The sequence below is a fragment of the Lissotriton vulgaris genome, chromosome 3_1 (assembly GCF_964263255.1).
Source record: "Lissotriton vulgaris chromosome 3_1, aLisVul1.2, whole genome shotgun sequence".
In the NCBI taxonomy this organism is placed as follows: domain Eukaryota; kingdom Metazoa; phylum Chordata; class Amphibia; order Caudata; family Salamandridae; genus Lissotriton; species Lissotriton vulgaris.
In genome coordinates this window covers 1029710476-1029731273 of record NC_141689.1, presented here as the reverse complement: position 1 = coordinate 1029731273, position 20798 = coordinate 1029710476, and the positions used below count along the sequence as shown (strand labels likewise).

Here is a 20798-nt window from a genome sequence, read left to right as displayed (position 1 = left end):
GATTTTTGGTAGAAAAGTTTGAAAGAAGACTGTTGGATTAGACCCCTCTGTAAGTTCCGGAAGATTATAAAGGCGTAGGTTGTTCCTCCGGTTGCGATTTTCCAACTCCTCCGCCTGTCGTTTTAGGAGGGAGACATCTTTTTCCAAGAGCGAAATTTTTGCATGTGAGGTATGAAGAGTCTCAGTCGATTGTTCCACCAAAAGAACCCTAGATTCCAACGTGGACCACTTGTCATGGAGAAATTGTAAGGTTTTAGTAGTTTCGGCCATGAAGGGTTTAAGTGCTCGAAGTTCCTCCAGAATAAGATCCATTGAAGCAGAATTTGACGATGAACCTGGAGATGGAGGATCTTTTTTTAAACGCTTCGTTGAACCAGGTTGTAAAAGCTTACTAGTTGAAGTATTTTTAGGAATAGCGCCGTGAGTAGCGTTAGGTTTGAGAGAAGTGGGATCATCCATATTAGGAGTTGTGGAATCAGAGTCTGAGGAAAGTTGTGGCTTGTTTTTTGTTGCTGTGAGCTTAAGAGTACGAAGTTTCCCCATAGAAGGCAGGAGAAGTAAATACAATGTCACCACAATGTGTTGATGAGAAAAATGTTGTAAATAGGAAGCAAAAGGTGATTGTTATAGTGGAAGGCACCAAAAAGCGTGTATTTGTTGCACGAAAAATGAGGAAATGCAAGAAAAACAGTTAATTAGAGTAGTCAATAAAATATAGAACCTTTCCTCAGGTATAGCCAATAGAGTTTCGTGGATATAAGCTATCACCTCATGTCATGTCAGAGAGTTTGACAAGGAGGCGCTGAATGCAGCTGGAAAGTTCAATGAGCGTTATGCAAAGCAGCGCTCCGCCTTATTATGAGGAGATTATCATCTTCAGTCATGAGGAAACATCGATGAAAAATGAGGAGTGAAAACTGATATTAAAGCCAAGAACCAGCATGAAAGTCACAGACTGTATGTATCAGAGCAGGAAAGGGCGTTTTAAAGTTAATTGGCCGGTGTAAATAGCAACCGCATTGCACATGCTGAGGTAGAGAAGCGGCGCTCGTTGTAAAGGAAGCGCGCGGCAAGTGCAGAAAATGGCGGCCGCCGGGGAGCTGAAGAGCGTCACTTACGGAAGATATGCATTCCGTCGGAGTAGAGAAATGCTGCTCGGGTCTCCTTGTTCAGCTCACGTTCCGACGCACAGAAATATCATTTGCGCTCACCAAGGACCGGTGGGAGCGGAGAAAGTCGCCGGCTCCGGTGCTCGACTTGCGGAGCTCCGGTGCTAAGCCGCCATCTTGTGCGGCGTTCAAGCCACGCCCCCGTGTCCAGTGGCTTCTAATGCTGGAATTGCTTATTGGAATTCCTGAGCAGTCTTGAAACCCCCCTCACCCCCCCCCCCCCACCTTTTTTTTTTTTTTTTTTAATCCTTATTAGCCGCTCACTCCCCCAACTCATGGCTGATAGATTTTCAGATAGTTGAGTGTCTTGTGAATAAATGGATATTGCCATTCATGCCTTGTAAATTGGAGTCTTATATAGTGATCCTCCCAGCCTTTCTGTGTTTGTTTCATCAAGCTTTGTTCTTATGTTTGAGGTTAGTACTGCATGTTTTTCAGAAATCTTGTCTGATGTTGGGTAAATATTCAAATGCATACTTGCTGGAAAGCAGATTGAATAGAGACATGTTAATAGGAAAGTGCAGCATCTTTATTCACTTAGTGTTCAAGAAAGTGTTCAACATGATTTTTTTTACCCTACTTTGTATAGATCTCAACAATTGACAAGTTGGGAAAGAATGTTGCTGTTGTCGGCAAGTTTGGTTTTGCACATTATTCCTTACTAACTAAGAAATGGAAGTTGTTTGGAAATATAACGCAGGTGAGTGCCTAAACCAGTTTTGGAAACAGATTTTTTGTATGATTTTGAAACCTTTACTTTCTGGCAATATTTTGTATTAGAACATTGGAATGTTGGAAGCTCCATTGCAGACAATGGAGTGCTCCCTGCTTCTACTGGCCGGTAAAGGCTCGCAGAGCAACATTCCAATGTTGTACAAAGGCCTCTCTTAGCTCGAGGGGATTTATATCCCCTCGAGCTTCGAGAACCCTTTGTTTAATTTGTTAGAACATTCTGCCCTCTAGTGGAAGAATGTTCTTATAGCCTTATAGCCCTTCGTAGCAGGGCTATACCGGCTATTAAAGTCCCGCTGTCTCGTTAAAGTCCCTCGTCTTCGGCTCGGGCCTTTAACGATTCAGCGGGCCTTTAATAGCCGGTATAGCCCGCTACGGCGGGCTATAAGGCTATAATATTTTGTTTTGAATTGTACTACTATGCTTGTTTTATTCTTCTTGTTAGCCACCATTTGTGATGGGCAGCTTGCAAAGTTAATCAGTGCCAAGGGAAATTAGATTATTCCAGGAACCTTTCTCTCGGTTACATAATTTTCTTATTTACGGAAGTCTCCAATTATAAACTTAATTATATAGGTTTTGCTGCATTATACATTATGTGAAAGTGGGTTGCATGTGTTTTTTTCTTTTAGCTAAGTTGCACTTATACGAAGGTCCAAGTCCACAAGAAGCTTTGTGAGGAAGAGAAGACCGCTATAATGATCATCTCTGCACAGTTTCTTCTGTCTGTCATACCTGACATGATTGGTGAACTTGAGGCTGCAGATAGGTCTAATGACCCCAGTTTTAATGTGTAGAGCATGTTCTGAACATGAGAAGATAAATTCCATTTTCTTGGATGAATATGATTTTGTTTCTCCATCTGGATAAGTTGCTAAATCCCTGAAAGTGGAGAGCTTTAAATAATGTCACCTTATTACTATCTTGATTTGTGTCAAGAAAGGTAGCATGCTTTGCTTGTTATCACAGTCTGATTCAGCATCACATACCAACCTTTGCCATCTGCCCTGTGGTTAAGGGCAGCAAACTGACCTCTGTGATATTCTTAAACACATTTTCAACTAAAATAAAATGTGTCCATGGGGTAAACCTTCAAATAGATACCTAAAATTGATACTTATCTGCATATTGTATGCCTGGTGCGAGCTTGGTGTACTTTATGTACATAGTTATCAGCCCTGCATTTGTCTTGAAGCATCATCGATCCACGGGGTTTGTGACCCGCTGTATTCAGTTCTGTTACCGACCACCTCCCCATGTCTTGTGAACCCGTCCAAAATGTTATCCAAAGATATGCGTTATAAAGGTACATTTATTCCAAAAACTGTACAGATCTGCTGTTGGCACATCAGCTTACAAGAGTGGTTAAACGGTTAACACTTTTAAAAACATTTAAGGGCAGAATGATGTGGAAGGCTTTCCTTCACTCGTCTAGATTGGGTAAGGAAAAGGGGGCTCCTCCCAGTAACCACAATGTCACCTTGCACTAAGTTACAAGTAAAAGGCTGGCTGTCACAAAGAGCTCCACTGCTAAATGTTCACCGCCGGGATGCTCAAACATACTGTTAAATACAAGTTAAAAAGTGCCTTAATTATCCAAGCAAGGAGTGAAGACTGTTACTAAATGTGTTAATCAAGTCATGGCAGCCGTAGGAAGGCAACCAACAAAGTCCGTACCTTGGCTTAGTCATGCGTTAACTAAGAACCAACATAGCACCGTCAGGGATTTCTAAAAGTGCCCTAGTTTCATGAGATTCCCAAAGTGGCTACTGGAATGTCCAGAGTCCTTTATGCTAACATCTGTTTTAACAAGTAAGTGCTGACCCTGTGGCTGCAAAGTTTGTGCTAAATCCAGAGAAATATTCATGGTTAAGACATTACACCCTGCCAAAGGCAAGATGCAGTGGGAACCTTTCACTTACTGTTCTTCATTACTCAAAGAAAGGGTTACTCCTCACAGTTACCATGGTGTCATCCTGTACAAAGTTAAACTTGAAGGTGTCAAGTGCCACATTAAGAGTGTGCCAACAGTTGGAAGTGGCCCATAGGCAGAAAAAAACCTCCTTGGCAATAAGAATCTCTTGATTGACGATGGAGAAAGACCAGAAGAAAAACTAGGCCCCAAACCCACCCTGAGATAAGGTAGAAACAAACCCAGCGAAAAACGGGGGTATAGAATGTAAAGAAAAAATGGAAAAAGTCAGTCACTAAAATCACTATAGAGAGAGGTGAAAAATTGTACTTTTAATTCATTCCAAAACTTTCAGTAAGAAAATTGAATTCTTTTTATAGTCATTCTACAGGAAGTGACTTCACACAACGACATGTGGAGATCTTCTTGACTAGGGAACGTCTGCTCATGCACTGGAGATAAGATAGGGACGAAAGACGTCTAGGATGGTGTTATACATATGACTTGCCACGGCCTTATCTTCCTGATGATGATAGTTAGCATAACAGCTACAAGACAGGCCACAGTCTTGCCTCACTAATTATACCACGTACATTGTACCAGACATTTCCCAAAGGAATTGGTCATTTTGGATAATCTTGGCTTTATGCTCTTTTTTTTTTGTTTTAAACCTGGATAGGATGTGTGCCCTTCCCAATAGGTTTCATTTTTTTTCAGCTATACCTTCGCAGATAGATTGGAATATAAAGAGCAATATTAGAAGAAACTTAATTGACATTCGGCCTTATGTATCAAGCCTTTTTACCGTTTGCAAACGGACAGATTCTCAGAATCTGCACATTTGCGTATTGGAAAAAGGCTTTTGGGATTTATCATTCCAAAAGGCCATCGGAAAATGTTGCAAATTCAATGAATGCAAATCTGAAAGCACCAGAAATGTGCTATTTGGCCTTAAGGAATTGCAAATTACCACCAACTTCAAGTTGGTGGTAATTTGTGATTTTCTTTAAAAAAGCCCCTTTTTGATTTTTTTTAAAGTGCCATATGTCGCACATACATGCCTTTAGGGCATGTATGTGAGCAAAATGTGCACATCTCCATATTTCAGGGGTGCCACAGGGTATCCTTTTGGCACCCTTGCAACCTTGAAATTGCATTCTCAATTTGTGCTTCTGTAATTGGTAATCGCAAATTGAGAATGTCTTCTCATTCATTCTTAGTTCCCTCCTAGCCCACAGGAATGAATGGGAAGGTATTCCTTAAATGCGAATCGCAATTTGCGATTCGCAAATAAGGAATATTTAGGATTAGAAAACTTTTAGCAAATCCTACATACATTGCATTTTGCGATTCTCTAATTGCGATTCGCTAAAAATCGCAATTTGAGAATCGCAAAACTCATTTTTGATACATATGGCCCATTATTATTAGCATTATTTTAGGGGTAAATAGTCTCATCAGTAATTAAACAGCTAGGTCATTAAAGTTGCTTTCTTAACCTCTTTCAAGCTCTCACCAGCAGTACAGTTAAGTAGATGCCATTACAATGAAGTAGACAATTATAGAGACAATAGAGAAAGAAAGACAGGCAATGCTGTAAAAGATCGCAAGGTTAGTGGGGACGGTGGTAGCAAGGGTGATAAGTGCATGCCCACAAAACCACTACTAGATATTGTTCTGCAGAAGATAAGCCCACAGACCTATTGACTTTTTCTTCTGGTCTGTGGAATCAGTTGGATCATGACATAGTCTGGGATGCATTTCCAAATGGGAAACATATTTTTGCAACGCTTAATGGTATTGTCATGAAAAAATACATCAACATTTACTTTTCGGAAGTGAGAGTGCTTATGTGTTGTGACTGTCATTGCGAGTTGGCCCTTGATTTCAGGTGGTAATACTAGATTCAGTCATATCGATACTGGATATATTGGTAGTACTTTGGTCTGGTATGGGGATAATTAGTTTTCTTGAATAGGTTTATGTAAAATGGGGAGTAGCGTGGAAAAGTTCTATTACCCATTCTACTTTCAGCTGGTGGATCCGCTGTCGAAACTACCTCACTACTTATAATTCCCATTTTGAGTGAAAGTGGAAGTTTTCAGCTGGAATGGAAATTTCATCTGGTCTCTAATGAGCTAAGAAATTATGTGCATCTTCATTGATCAGAAGGGTAGTGTAATGTGTTTTATTTTTTCACATATTTTGTGGTTTCTCTATGCCTTTTAAGTTTTATTTATGAACTGTGTTTGTTTCTTTAGGAGCAAAACATGATGGTGAGCGGAGGTTTGGCGTGGTGGAATGAGTTCATTGTGCTTGCATGTTACAATTTAAATGATCATCAAGAAGAGGTGAGACACTAGATTCCAAAAAAATGAAATCATTTTGCACATATGCCTTACAAGTTTTGAAGGAACCTGTTTGTTCCAAAAAGTGTGTGTATATCTATATGTGTGTGTATATTTATATATATATATGTATATGTATATATTTATATACATACATATAATTGGGTGTGTTTTTTATATATTACCTACTGGCGGTCACCAGTAGGAAGTTATAGTTAGGACCTAGTTTCCATAGGAAAAGCATTTTTTGTTTTGCTGATAACTTTTGCGTCGTTTGATTAATCTTCACAAAAGTTTAAAAACTAGTGTGCTAGTCAATTCAGCTGCTATCTGGAAAGTTTTGGGTGATTTGTCAAGCATGGGCCGAGAAAGGTGGGGGCAAAGCACTTTTTCCCCCATGCTGCAATTTCCCATAGGAATTTTAGACACTACTATAGCCCGAACCGGTAAGCGAAATTACACCAAATTTGGCAGAAAGCTAGAGCTTGGTCCAGAAAGACTTTCTGTAATTTTGTGTACATTTGTGCAGTAGTTTTTAACTAATTAAAAAAAAAAGATTTATGTATATCTAGGTATGCCTAGGGTCATTGGATTTGACAGATCTTCTGGTGCCACCACTTTAACCAGGAAGTGGTGGCAGTCATCTTGGCCGAGTCCCAAGAAAAATGAAAAACAAAAACATAAGGTGGCATGATAGGAATACCCTGACCCTCTAGGCCTGGTGGTGGGGTCCCACAAGGACCTCACCAGGGGACAAAACAGAGCTGTGGCAACATTCTTTAAAAAAAGAGAAGGAACCATACTGGTCTGAAGAGAAGAATTAGAATTAATGTTAAAGTACAAATTAATGTTAAAGTACAATGTCACGAAGGCTGAGAAGAAGTTGAACAGGGTTAGAATACAGTCATGAAAATAATTTGCACTGTTGCATGAGGTTGTTCAGAGTTAATGGGCAGTGACACCAACTCATTCCAAGAGGAATGCAACACAGGAGGTGGATAAGGATTCCACGGAGGAAAGGCTTTAGTGGCATGGTGGAGGCTGGGTGTACTAAAGGCATCGTAAACGAGTATATGAAACTGTACTGAGAAGCAAAGGAAGATATAAACAAGCATTTGCAATGCAATAGATCTCGCATTACTTTAAGTTTGAGCTATTGGCATTGCAAATAATAATGCAATGCCAGTAGCTCAAACTCTCAGTAATGCAAGACCCATTGCACTGCAAATGCTTGTTTTAGCCCTGTGATGTGGTTCTTCTTTCACAGTGGCAGAAAGCTTTAATTCCTGGCACTTCTTTCAAAGTTTACCAGCTGTGAAGGCCAGCATCTGTTGATAGCTCACTCACTCTGTGAATGGTGAGACCAAAGCTTGAGCAGGATCCACAGCGATGAAAGACGGAGGAGAGATACCCACAGCTGCAGCATCTACAAGTACAAGCCTTGTTAACCGAATCGACCAAATAGGGATAAAAACAGGCCATTTGTCATTTGTATGCAATACAATGCCTACAGACAAATTGAACTGCCGCTATTTTTTGCAAACTTATAAGGAAACATTAAGACGTCATCCGTGTTCAGTTCAGTAATTCTTTATTCGATGATTAAAAAACATCATAAAAGTACACATATATACAAAGTTAAAAAAAGAATTAAATTACATCTGAACAACATCTTGATTGCATATAATATCAGATAAAAAATATATATTCTTCCATGATCCAATTGTTAACCCTCTCCTCTTGTGTTTCTTAACCTTACTGCAATCTTAATAAAATTCATAATACAACAGAGTGTCCATGGGTCGTTTGCTCTCTGCAAAAAGAGTAAAGCAGTTTTAGCATGACAAAGCTTCTCTTTTTTTAAAATCTCCACCAGAAATTTACGCCTAGGATACTTAAAAAAGGGGCACAAAAGTACAAAATGAAGAGTGTCCTGTGGAGACCGGTTGTCGCAGCCGCAGGCACCCTTCTGCTCAATTGTCAATGTAAAACCTGGCGGATCATCCATGTAAAAAAAGAAAAACTGTGGAATAGTGAGCCCTATTGCCTCCAGCAAAAGTACCAGTGTCTTGGCTTGCAGACAACCCGTCTCATACGAAACCCTATTCTGACCTGGGTAACCTCCCGGGTTTACTGGTGTAGGCGTACCCTGTGTGACGTTTAGATGACGTCCCAATCGATGACAATTGGCCGGCGGGTGGGACGGAGAAGAGAAGCTTTGTGTACCTGAGAGAGTTTAAATAAGCTGGAGCGGCGTGGGCACTATCGTTGACTGTGTGGTTTGCGAGTGTGTTGATTGATGTGGGCGAGCCCTGCATATCACAAGAAATCCTCTGGCGCCATTCTTAAATGTGAAGCGTTACGCGGTGTTAAAAAAGAAAGAAAATAAGGCGATTTAAAACTGCTGTACTTTCACAAAGATATATTATGGCGTGTGTAGCGTCAATATGGCAGCCGCCATTGTTGAAGCAAAAAACATAAGATAAGTTAAAGCGTGCCCGCGCTGCTTAAAAAAAACAAGTGGTTGCAGGAGAGCATGCCATGAATGCAATAGGTGAAAGTCATTTAAGAAAATAGTGCTCACTGACTGTAAATAAAACATACAGAGTAACAACACGCTAAAGGGCAGGTCTCATGGGAGGTTACAAAAAGAGATAAGAAGGTACTAAGGAGGGACTACTAAGACTATTCACGAATCAAAAGCTATCATTTACAAAAGACAGTAAGAGGAGCCAATTGAAAAGATTGGCGGAAAATGGGCGGAGCTTTCAGTCCATATCTGAAACACCATTTCTTAAAGAGAGACTGCAAGCTCTGCCTAGGCGAGACCTAAAAAGGTATGCAGATGTCAAAAGAAAAATTGACTTGCTATCTGAGAGGATATAGTGTGTATCAGCACTTAAGATTGTAAGATTCCAATTTCTTGTAAGAAATTACAGCCGCATGTTGTGGGCCAGTTTGTGGTTAAGAAAATAATTAGAACTTTTATGATCTGTCCTAGAGTTCCTTACCATTAAAGTGACTTTCGTAGTCGCTCTTACCTTTACTAATTTTCCATATAGATTAGATGTGGATTTATAGAGCGCGAATTGCTGCCCGGAGGCGTCCAAGCGCTTAAACAATAACCTGAATCTACCAGAGAGCTGTAAGGAGGTTAGCTGAAGATTAAAGGAGTAAGTTAAAAAGGAAGGTCTTTAGCTGCTTGCGAAACACGGAAAGATTGGAATTGGCTCGGAAGTGCAGTGGCAGGGTATTCCAGGTCCTGGCCGCATTGTGGGCCCACTGCTAAAAAGGTCTGGCTGGAGCGAAGACTTCTGTTGGGAGTGTAGTGAGTGACTAAGTCGCGAGTAATGCTAGGGCCTGTGTCCCAGAAAGCTTTATGGGCTATACACATTGCCTTAAAAAGAATTCTCTGGCGAACCGGTAGCCAATGAAGGCTGACCAGTCCGGCCCTCACAGATTGACTGCGAGGGATCTCAAGCAGTAGGCGGGCTGCGCAGTTCTGCACTGTCTGCAGCCTGCGCAAGGTGTACTCTGGGGGGCCGAGATAGAGCACATTGTTAAAATCAAGGCGTGATTGTATTAGCCCCTGTATAGCCACCTGTTTGGCTTCCATGGGGAGGAGGGGGAAGATTTTCTTTAACATCCTCGTGATGCCAAAACAAGTGGCTGAAAGTTTTGTGGCCTGAACGTTGAAAGATAGAGATCTGTCCAACCACACTCCGAGGCTCTTGATATTATCTTTGGGAGTTGGAGGGAGACCCAGACATGAGGGCCACAATGAGGCGGGGAGGCAGAGGTCTGGGGGGCCTAGGAGCATCAGCTCCGTTTTGTCCCCATTCATCTTGAGGGATGATGAGGACATCCAGGTTTTCACCTCTTCTAGGCATTCTCTAAGCCCACCTGGCATAGGCCGGTTGACCTCCTGCGCCAGTGAGACCACCAGCTGCGTGTTGTCCGCATAAGAGATAAACTTAACCCCGAATGGACGGACGACCTCAGCCAGTGGCCTCATGTACAGGTTGAAAAGTGCGGGGCTCAGAGAGGAGCCCTGGGGAACTCCGCACTTCAGAGGTCTACTGGAGGACACAGACTCCCCCCTCAAAGACTCTAAAAGATCTGTCCTCTAAAAAGGACTTAAACCATGACCAGGCTTTATCCTTAATCCCGGCATAGGACAAACAGTACAATAAGGTGTCGTGACTGACCGTGTCAAATGCCGCGCTTAGGTCAAGGAGGATCACTGCCACTGATCCTCCTTGATCCTTGATTTTTCTAACCTCCTCGGTGACCATGAGGAGGGCGGTCTCGGTCCCGTGTTTCGGTCTGAAACCCGTCTGGGTGGGGTCTAGTAAGTGATGAACTTCCAAAAAGTTTACTAGCTGTTGATTTATGAATTTTTCCAAGATCTTGCTCACCCATGGGAGCAGAGAGATGGGTCGGTAGTTACCCAGGTCAGTCGGGTCTAGGTTGGGTTTCTTCAGTAACGATCTGACCATGGCCTGCTTCCAGACGGCTGGGACAGTGCTGGAGGTACTGGATGCATTTAATACCTCTCTGATTATAGGCAGGGTGATCTGAGAAGCAGCCATTATTATGTCTGACGGGGCTGGGTCGTCCGGGGGTCCGGATTTAACTCTCTGCGCTAAAGATTCAAGAGTTGTAAGATCTAGTAGGGGAAAGTGAGTCAGAGTGGCTTGAGGTAGACAAGGGGGGGGGAGCTGGGGGTTTATTCGAATGGATTAAAGAGGTAATCTTTTTAGGGGGGAAGGCTGAGTAGATAGTATTTACTTTCTGGTAGAAAAACACAGCAACGTTATTACAGTGGGTGGTGGATTTTACGGCCTGCAGGGGAGGGGGGGGGTTTCATTAACTGTTTCACGATATAAAAAACTCCTTAGGCTTTGACTTGGCCAGCAGAATTCTATTGGAGAAATAGGAGGCCTGGGCTGCTTTTACTTGAGCTTTATATTCGCTGATAGATTCTCGGTAGCGGGTTTTATTGTCTACCGAGTAGTCTAAACGCCATCGTCTTTCCGATCTTCTACATAGACGTTTTTTGTCTTTGAGAGCCTCCGTGTACCATGGGGCAGTTTTATGGGGGCGCTTCAGCGTAATCTTACTTATTGGGAGTGTAGCGTCTAGGGTTTGCGTGATCCAGTTAACGTAGGCCTGGGTGGCTAGGCCAGGATCCTCGTGATTACGGGGTTGCATGCTGGCAAGTTTGATAGACCAGTTATCAACCGCGAGACGGTACCAGGCTCGCATGAGCCTAGAAGTGGGTACAGTTGATAAAGGTTTGAGCGAGGTCCAGCTGATAGGGACCAGGAAGTGGTCTGTCCAAGGCAAAGGGATTGGTGACCCGGCTAAAAGATCAGGGCAATTGCTGAAAACAGGGTCCAGAAAGTGGCCTTTGACGTGCGTAGGGGTAGTAACCCGTTGGGTGAGTTGCAGGGCTGCTAGATCGTCTGCCAAAGTGGCAGCTATATGGTCTGATGAGGAGTCAAAATGAAGGTTGAAGTCAGCTAGCAAAGTAAAATTGAAAGTGGTACTGACTCGTTCGGCCACGCTTGTGGGTAAGTTTTCGTAAGTATACTGTTTACACAAGGGTGAAGTTTTTCTCTGAAGCAAATCAACCTACCAGTTTATTTCTAGTTCCAGTTTTATTTACATTCCTTACTAATATAATTAAAGAAGCTTATTTTGCATTATTTGCTCTGTTTCTTGAGATTAACATCAATTTTTAGACCACTGTTAAGTTTTGCAACCTTAGGCTTCCAACTGGTTTGTGAAGCGGTTCATGAGATGAGTTTTTTAAAATCCTTGTTTTAGTAGTTTTGGTGCCTGTGGTAGATTGCGCCAAATAAGCTCATCAAAACAGGCATGGTACATGAAGAAAGTGAATACAATACTTCTTTTTAATGTTCCAGTTGTTTCCTAATATCTCGGAACTTGCACCAAAGTCCAGGCCTGACTTCGCCATTTCTTTAGAATACAGCTCAGATGTTCTTTCAATAAAGCATTACTGAAATTTGATGTCAGAGGCATCTTGATCTTCAAAAGCCCTGATTTACTCTTCTAAGTTCTCTTCAGTTTTATCTGCCTTTTAGTCACATACTGTGTGGAAATACGGTTTGAAATGAACTCTTTTCTAGGCACACAGTGTCTAGCTTTGCCCTTTGAATGTTGTGGGACAGCAAGTAACAAACATCTTGGCGTTGTAGTCAGTGGGTTACATTTTCACCACCTATTTACATTATTTTGATATGCAAAACCTCGAGTGAGATTCTGTGCAGGCTTTCATTTTGAACAACCATCATTTATATAGTCAGTGGTTCTACAAATCTGGCATAGTTTCTTCCCTCGTTGGTCCACAGTAGATACCCCTGCCACAGAGGTATTACTACTTATACATATATGATATCAAAGCTTATCTTATTTTGATTTATTTCCATTTCTACCTATATTTTAGTTTAGTAACAGTGCCCCCTAGCCTATGTGCTGTTAAAGAAGCAAGAGAGACCTGCATGTTAAATAACTACATCAAAATTCCAGAGTAAAAATGTTCAAAAGACAGAACCTATAGAGTACTCACTGACTGAACCGAGATTATGTTTTTGTATTTGCCATCCAAATCTTCATGATGGTAACCAGCCAAGGTATATTGATTTGTAAAGAAGGTATATTGATTTGTGAAGAAGCTACCTTATGTTCAATTCTCATTTCCGTGCATTGTGGTTGTTGTTTTTATGAATATATATATATATATATATATATATATATATATATATATAAGTAGATTATCTTGTTTGAGTTTCCTTACTGTGATATAATAGTACTAAAACATGATCTTTATTTTCAGCTGAGAGTCTACTTACGGACAGCAAACCTAGATAATGCTTTTGCTCACATTACCAAAGTGCAGTCGGAGACCTTGTTACTCAGCGTCTTCCGTAATATGGTGATATTATTTAGAGAAGACTGTTCAATCTGCCTTTACAGTATTGAAAGAAGGCAAGATGGGTGAGTACAAACAGAGGAAGAATAACCAGTGATCCTGAATTTGAGTATATATGCTCCTAAATGATTTGACCTTTTGTTTATAGTGAGTTATTCTTAACTTTTTTTCAAACCTGTTAACAATAAAGAAGATTGTTTCGATTTTTGTGTTACTTTGAAATGTGTTTGTAGTTCTCAGCTACTCCTAATGTCCCAGTATCCTTCCTACAGACTTGTAGTTTGTCTTCCAGGTTCAGAAAGATTACAGCACATATCCATAGTAAAAAGTAAAAGCAATAAGGAAGCATTGATGCATGTACGGTTCCAACTGTGTCCCACTTTCTCAGTCCCATAGGCATTCTATAGGTTCCTTCGGTTTATTTGGTAGAACATTAGACCCTGCTATGGCACAACATGCATGGGAACCAGCGTGTGGGGTTTTGTTATTATTTTGTCTTATGTTATTCAAGTTGTGCACAATGTAGTGTTAATCCACTGGGATCTCTTGAACGAAAGCATGAGTCAAATCCAACTCCTGCACTTCAGAATGTGATTGTGAGGTAGGGAAAGTTGAGAAAAATATCCTGTGATTACAGTACTTTAACAGGACATATTGTCTGCTGTCCTGAAAAACTATCTTGTGTGCAGGGGATCTTGGGAGCTTGTATGCAGTTTTCTGGCTGACGCCTATCTCATTCAGAAGTTCACATTACCCTTTAATTTGCACATTTCTTAGTTTAAAATCACTAGGAAGAGTTCTGAAGACAAATCGGAAGCAGTAAATGGGAAGAAGTAACTTGCAGTATGTTTTTGGTATTACAAATTGTTTTACTGAGACACTACTCAATGTTATTGAGGAGCAGACAATGGTAATAGGCCGTTGCACTGCACCTTTTTCTTTTCTAGGCCGGATTACCTTTCTGTACATAGTAGAATGCAATCAATAAATGAATGGGTGACTGAAATACCTGAAGAAAATTGTGCAAATAAGTCCTCATCACATTGTATTTTGAAGGTAGTATTTCTTGTTTGCCTGTAGAAGCATACCATCTAGTAACAGAACAGCCTGTTGCACCTGTCTATCTCTTCTGGGCAGAATGAATACACAATACCTTCATAATAAGAATTGGCAAATCCTGTAGGTCTGGTGTTGGCTACCAGCCTTTTGGTTTTGTCAGCGATTGTTTTCTTTGGCATGGTGTTTGCAAAATGTATTGTTGTAGAAGCTGCCAGGCTGAAGTGAGCTGACCCACTGCCCTATACTGTAAGCTTTGGGGCGGATGAAAAACGTTGATGACACAAAATAAAGCGAATGAATGAAGAGGGCTGGCTGAAACCCACTAAAAACAAGCATTTACAATGCAATGGTTTCGCCTTTGGAAAAGTTAGAGCTATTGGCATTGTAAATGACAACATTTGTATTTATGTGTTGGTTTTGGAAACAGATAAATAAATGGCATTGTCATATACAATGGCAATAGCTTAATCTCTCACAAATGTGAGACCTATTGCATTTGCACCCACACACACACACAGAGTCACACACACACACACACACAGCCAGCCGCGCGCACACACACACTCACAGAGCCAGCCACACACACACACAGAGCCAGCCGCGCACACACACAGCCAGCCGGGCACACACACACAGCCAGCCGGGCACACACACACAGCCAGCCGGGCACACACACACAGCCAGCCGGACACACACACACAGCCAGCCGCACACACACACAGCCAGCCGCACACACACACAGCCAGCCGCACACACACACACACACACACAGCCAGCCGCACACACACACACACACAGCCAGCCGCACACACAGCCAGCCGCACACACACACACACACACACACACACAGCCAGCCGCACACACACACACACACAGCCAGCCGCACACACAGCCAGCCGCACACACAGCCAGCCGCACACACACACACACACACACAGCCAGCCGCACACACACACACACAGCCAGCCGCACACACACACACACACACACACAGCCAGCCGCACACACACACACACACAGAGCTTGGCCTTGATAGTACAGGTTTGCTTTTGCTCTATTTGTAAACTGGCCTGGAAAGGAAGTTAAATGTGATATTTCCGAAAGAACCACATTTCCTTACAGCAAGTGAACACACACCCTGTACACTTTACTCGAAGCAGATAAGCTTGCGTGATTAAAGTGAAATGTGTAAAGGATAAAAATTGTATTTATTACTTATCCAATAGTAAAGGTTTTTCCTACATACAAAAGACACAATTCATTCTCATGGTTGTGCCTTAAAGCATCTGTATTACGTTCTTAAGACCATCAGCAGAAGTAGAGACCTTAGACTAACGAGTGTAGAAGTGAGGCTAACCACATGACAGAGGATTCATGCTGTTCGGGGTAAACCACGAAGGATCATTTGCCTTCAAAAGACAGCTGAGCTAAGGAGTCTCATTACTCATTCTAATGACTGTCAACAAGAGAACAGAAACACACTCTAAATACAGACTATTTATGACATTTCTCTTAGTGGTGCAAACTATGAAGTAGAAAAATCCAACCTGTCAAATTATTTAATGAAGAAAAATATTAACAATGGTTACTTTCAATACATATCCCTGTGTAAAACCCGACATGTAAAGTAACGAATAGCTTCTTTAACAGAGTAACCATCAGAAATCAACGCGTAGCTGCTGTACCGTTTACAACCAAAGGGCTTGAAAAGGTTTAATGTAAGGCATGAGCTTTTCAGAGCAACTTTGTTGGGGACCTTTAAAACTAGAACCTCAAAGATAAGTCCCTGTGCCAGACTCTGTGCCAGACTCTGTAAATAACTGAAGAGTGCAGAGCACGAATGGAAAGTGATGGCAATCAAAGGACATGGTTGGTCTACACTGTTAGCAACTGTCCACAGTGAGGGCAGAAGTGAGTACCAACAGTTCAGATGGCAGACACGTGAAAAAAGACGGAGCAGCCCCATGCCTAGTTCCCACGATTTGTGGCAGGGGTGTAGTGTGTGCAGGGGCGGCTGGAGTTTGTACCCAGTGTGCAGGAGGTGAGTGTGCAGGCGGCGCAGCACCTTACCGAGCTCGCAGGACTTGTGGCAATTTGCAGGGGGTGGTCGCAAAATGTTCCTAGATAATGTTGTAATCTGTGATGGAGGGAAGGTACATAATTTGCAAAGATAGATCATGTTCTGTACAAATCCATAAGGTTAAAAAGTCGGACCCCATTTCCAGTGTCTGGCTAGGAACCAAAATCAACACTAAAGAAAACGATCACTCTAGCCCTACCCCGCAGGAGATTGTTGCTAAAATAAGGCCATGGTACTCGGGAGCCCATCCTTCTCTGAAAGCAACCACCTAGCCTGCTGTCTGACGTTTAAATACCAGGGCGGCAGAATGGTCAGTCCGGATCTACCCACATAGTCAAAACACATCTAAATTACAAAACCAGACTCCGGCTGTCCGAAAAAGCCACCGTGCCTCGTCAGGGACGATGTTAAATGATAACTTATACTTGAGCGTACACAGGACTTAAAGGTACGGCAGCTGACAGCAAGCCTGCCCTTCTCACGTGACTCCACTTTACCCCCAGAGTTCGCCTGCATCTTAGTCTTTAACTCTAGTCCACAAGCGCCATTTCTTACCCCCGTACGGCTTGCTCAGGGAATGCTCCCGCTTCAGATATTCGTCAGTCTGGTCTGCCAGTAAGATCTCCGCGAGAAGTATTAAAATATAAATTAAAACCGTAAAGTTGTTCTGCCACCGGGAGCCGCCAACAGACGCCATTTTCTTCCGCTCTCACCTGCGAGCAAACCCCGCCCATAGAGCTTGCATTGGACGAATATGAGCTTTTACCCGCCTTCCAGTCGTTAGTTCCTCACTATTCCTACTTGTATACAAACAGTTGCCTGGCATTACGCTGGTCACTTCTATTGGTCTCTGAACACATTGATCAACGTGCCTGCCTTTCCCAAGACCAAAGGCCGGCAATGCTTGACCCCTTAGGGTTTGTCTAAGATTTCAGTGTCATCAAAGGTCATACCACGCTGTAGAATTCTATGGGGCAGAGTCGGATTAGCCAATAGGACAATCTGGCAGTGACCAATGGGCTTTTCTGATTCAGCACAGGGGGGGGGGGGGGGGCGGGAGAGGACACAAACGGCGGAAGAGGACACGGACGGCGGGAGGGGGGCGGGAGAGGACGAGGGGGGCGGGAGAGGACACGGACGGCGGGAAACGTGCACAGGACAGCGAGGGGAGGGGGGACGTCGGGAGGAGGGACACGGAGGAAGGCAGGACAGCAGCAAGCACGGCCCGGCCGGACCAGATTCGGGGGCGTTCCCGGCTTTTGGCTGACGTAGCATGACGTAGCCAAAAGCCAAAAATTCTCGGGAACGCCCCCGAATCTGGTCCGGCCATGACGGACGCCTCTCTGTTCCAATGGCTAGCCTCTATTTATGGAGCTAGCCAATGAAACAGAGGGCGGATTCCAGAGCCACATACTGTAACTCAATAGATTTCTCCTGCGCAAAAGCTGCTTGCGCAGCTTTTTTGCAGCCGAAACCTACAAAAGCAGCAATTTGTTAGAAGACAGACTAACATTTGGCCTCTGTCTTTGAAGTACAGCAAATGTGACTACGGAAATACATTTGAATTCATCGTTATTTGTTGCTTGGACTTTTGTTAACCAACAAAGGACCCACCAGTGGGCTGCACTCACAGTTTGGGACACACCTGCATAAATGGTACACAACTACACAAATACTGCAGCTGCACTTGTGCGTATAAGTCATGAAGATGTTTGTGTTGTTACTGTTATTTTTAAGTTGAGGCTCACACAACTGTTATTTTAAGCAACAAACACCACCAACAGAACACATTAAACATAACACTGAATACATATCAAACTCAGATGCAATATAACGTATAGCTAGGTATCACTGAACCACAAGTAATCAATCACAACCTGTAAAGGAATTCACTAAAATCACAACAGTACTTATTTCTTTAAAAGAAAATATCCCTTTCCACAGACAACACACAGCATACTACAGCAACACTGCGCAGCTAGGTAGATTGAAGGGGACTGTGTGAGGGCAGGAACACACTATAATCTCTGGTAACATGATAAACTGACCTGTCAAAAGCTATGGCTTAGAATATTCATGGCCACTTTTTCTTACCAGCCAGGCTTTCATTTAAAAGTGTAATTCCTCTAATTAAAATAAGACACTTCACCCGCCACCCCCCCACTAAAGTAAACCGGTCTGTGAAGAGCGCAACTATCAATTCATATGCGGTGTGCGCCCTCCCCCAACCAAGAGAGCGCCTGTGCCACATTTAAACTCAAGACAGTAAAGCGTCTCCGACCAGCATGAAACGCCTCCGGGGCCCGCATTAAAAACCTGCTTGGACAGTGCAAGCTCACGCACAGCGAGGGGCTCTCTCCCAGTCACGAGACAAGGAGGTGTCAGTATGCATACACCACACACTTAGCACTAAAAAAGGCTCGTCTATGAACAGCGAGAATAATTAGAATACCCGGTAACGGAGGCGCGCCGCACAGCCGTCATCCTGCCGTGAGCCGGGCACTCCGCCAAGTCGGTGATCACCCTCCTCAGCGCCCGGCTGCTCTTCGCCATGGTGCCCGCTCACGGCCGGTAGTACTCTTCAAATGAGTGTGAAGTCACTCACTCCCGAGGAGGCGGCCCCGCCCCGGAGGGATGGCTATGAATGGAGAGGGGCGCGGCTACCCAGCCCGCCCGGCAGAGAATATAGGATTCCATTTTATATTATTTTCGATACTTGTTTACCACATCTGTCTGCACACTCCAGTGTGTAGCAACAGCGTCGCAAGCATGTATTTACTTCTGAATGTTGCGTTTGTATAATCGATTGATTTGGGTAAGTGGTATTTTAAAAATATCAAATCTTTTGGATGTTTAACGCATACGGCATGACACGAACCGGACAGAGCAATTTTAGAAACGTTTGCAGCAATATCGTTCCTTTGGGGGTATGCAACAATGATGTGTTTTTTGTTAGAACTGGTACTTGATTGACTTCCAAATACATTTTCTAACATGGCTGCTTATGAAGCACGCAATGGGGGCGCGAGCTAAACAGGGGATTTTGCGGCTCTGAGTCCTGTGTTCATCTCTTAGTTAGCACCGCCCACTCAATGCTTTCCTAGTCACGAGACCCATAGAGCTCGCATTGGACGAATATGAGCTTTTACCCGCCTTCCAGTCGTTAGTTCCTCACTATTCCTACTTGTATACAAACAGTTGCCTGGCATTACGCTGGTCACTTCTATTGGTCTCTGAACACCTCGATCAACGTGCCTGCCTTTCCCAAGACCAAAGGCCGGCAATGCTTGACCCCTTAGGGTTTGTCTAAGATTTCAGTGTCATCAAAGGTCATACCACGCTGCAGAATTCTATGGGGCAGAGTCGGATTAGCCAATAGGACAATCGGGCAGTGACCAATGGGCTTTTCTGATTCAGCACGGGGGGGCGGGAGAGGACACGGACGGCGGGAGGGGGGCGGGAGAGGACACGAACGGCGGAAGAGGACACGGACGGCGGGAGGGGGCAAGAGAGGACGAGGGGGGCGAGAGAGGACACGGATGGCGGGAAACGTGCACAGGACAGCGAGGGGAGGGGGGACGGCGGGAGGAGGGACACGGAGGAAGGCAGGACAGCAGCAAGCACGGCCCGGCCGGACCAGATTCGGGGGCGTTCCCGGCTTTTGGCTGACGTAGCATGACGTAGCCAAAAGCCAAAAATTCTCGGGAACACCCCCGAATCTGGTCCGGCCATGACGGACGCCTCTCTGTTCCAATGGCTAGCCTCCATTTATGGAGCTAGCCAATGAAACAGAGGGCGGATTCCAGAGCCACATACTGTAACTCAATAGATTTCTCCTGCAAAAGCTGCTTGCGCAGCTTTTTGCAGCCGAAACCTAAAAAGTATATTTATACATATAATATTAGGAAAATCAACTGGTCTTAGCTAACACCAGACCTTAATATTTTTACATTATGTTGTGTGTTCTGAATGGTAAGTGAAATGCTCAGACTTCAGCTCTTGCTCGTGACATCTGCTGCAGTCTTCAGGTCACTAGTTCAAACCCTGGCTTAGCAAAATAATCCTTTACTTCTTACGAGTTTGAAAAATTGAGTGACTGTAAATTGAGTAATAGTAACCTCTTTAATTTATAATACTTTGAAATGTCAGAACTCTGAAATAAGCTATAGAGAATAGCTGAAAACGACAGTTGGAAGCTTTTCTCTTGCTACTCTTCTACTCTTCCTGGTAGAATGTCAATAATATGTGCATGTTAGAATGTGAGTTGTTGTTCGACTAGGTTATGAGCCCAAGTCAGGCAGCAACCACAATCCTAGTCCGGGTAAGAAGCAGCCCAACCCTTAATTGACCTGTGTTCACCCTCTGGTAGTTTTGCAAACAAGTATTTGTGCAACACATCAAACACTGCACACAAATATTCCATACCAAGTTACAAAAGTGGAACTTCATTTAATTAATAAAACCAGACCAAAACTACAAAAATCCAATATGTAGAACTCGAGATATGAATTTTGAAAGAATCAACTGTAAAATAGTGCTT

The 20798-nt window shown here is 43.3% G+C and overlaps 1 protein-coding gene across 2 annotated transcripts in view; it reads left to right on the top strand.

Annotated features, from left to right (window-relative positions):
- Positions 1 to 20798, top strand: part of RIC1 (RIC1 partner of RAB6A GEF complex) — a 979735-nt gene that overhangs the window by 709096 nt on the left and 249841 nt on the right. For both annotated transcript variants that reach the window (XM_086961422.1, XM_086961421.1), the window contains exons 14-16: positions 1759 to 1869; positions 6075 to 6164; positions 13024 to 13184. In XM_086961422.1, the coding sequence (XP_086817548.1) occupies positions 1759 to 1869; positions 6075 to 6164; positions 13024 to 13184 (362 nt within the window). The remainder of the gene's footprint in view (positions 1 to 1758; positions 1870 to 6074; positions 6165 to 13023; positions 13185 to 20798) is intronic.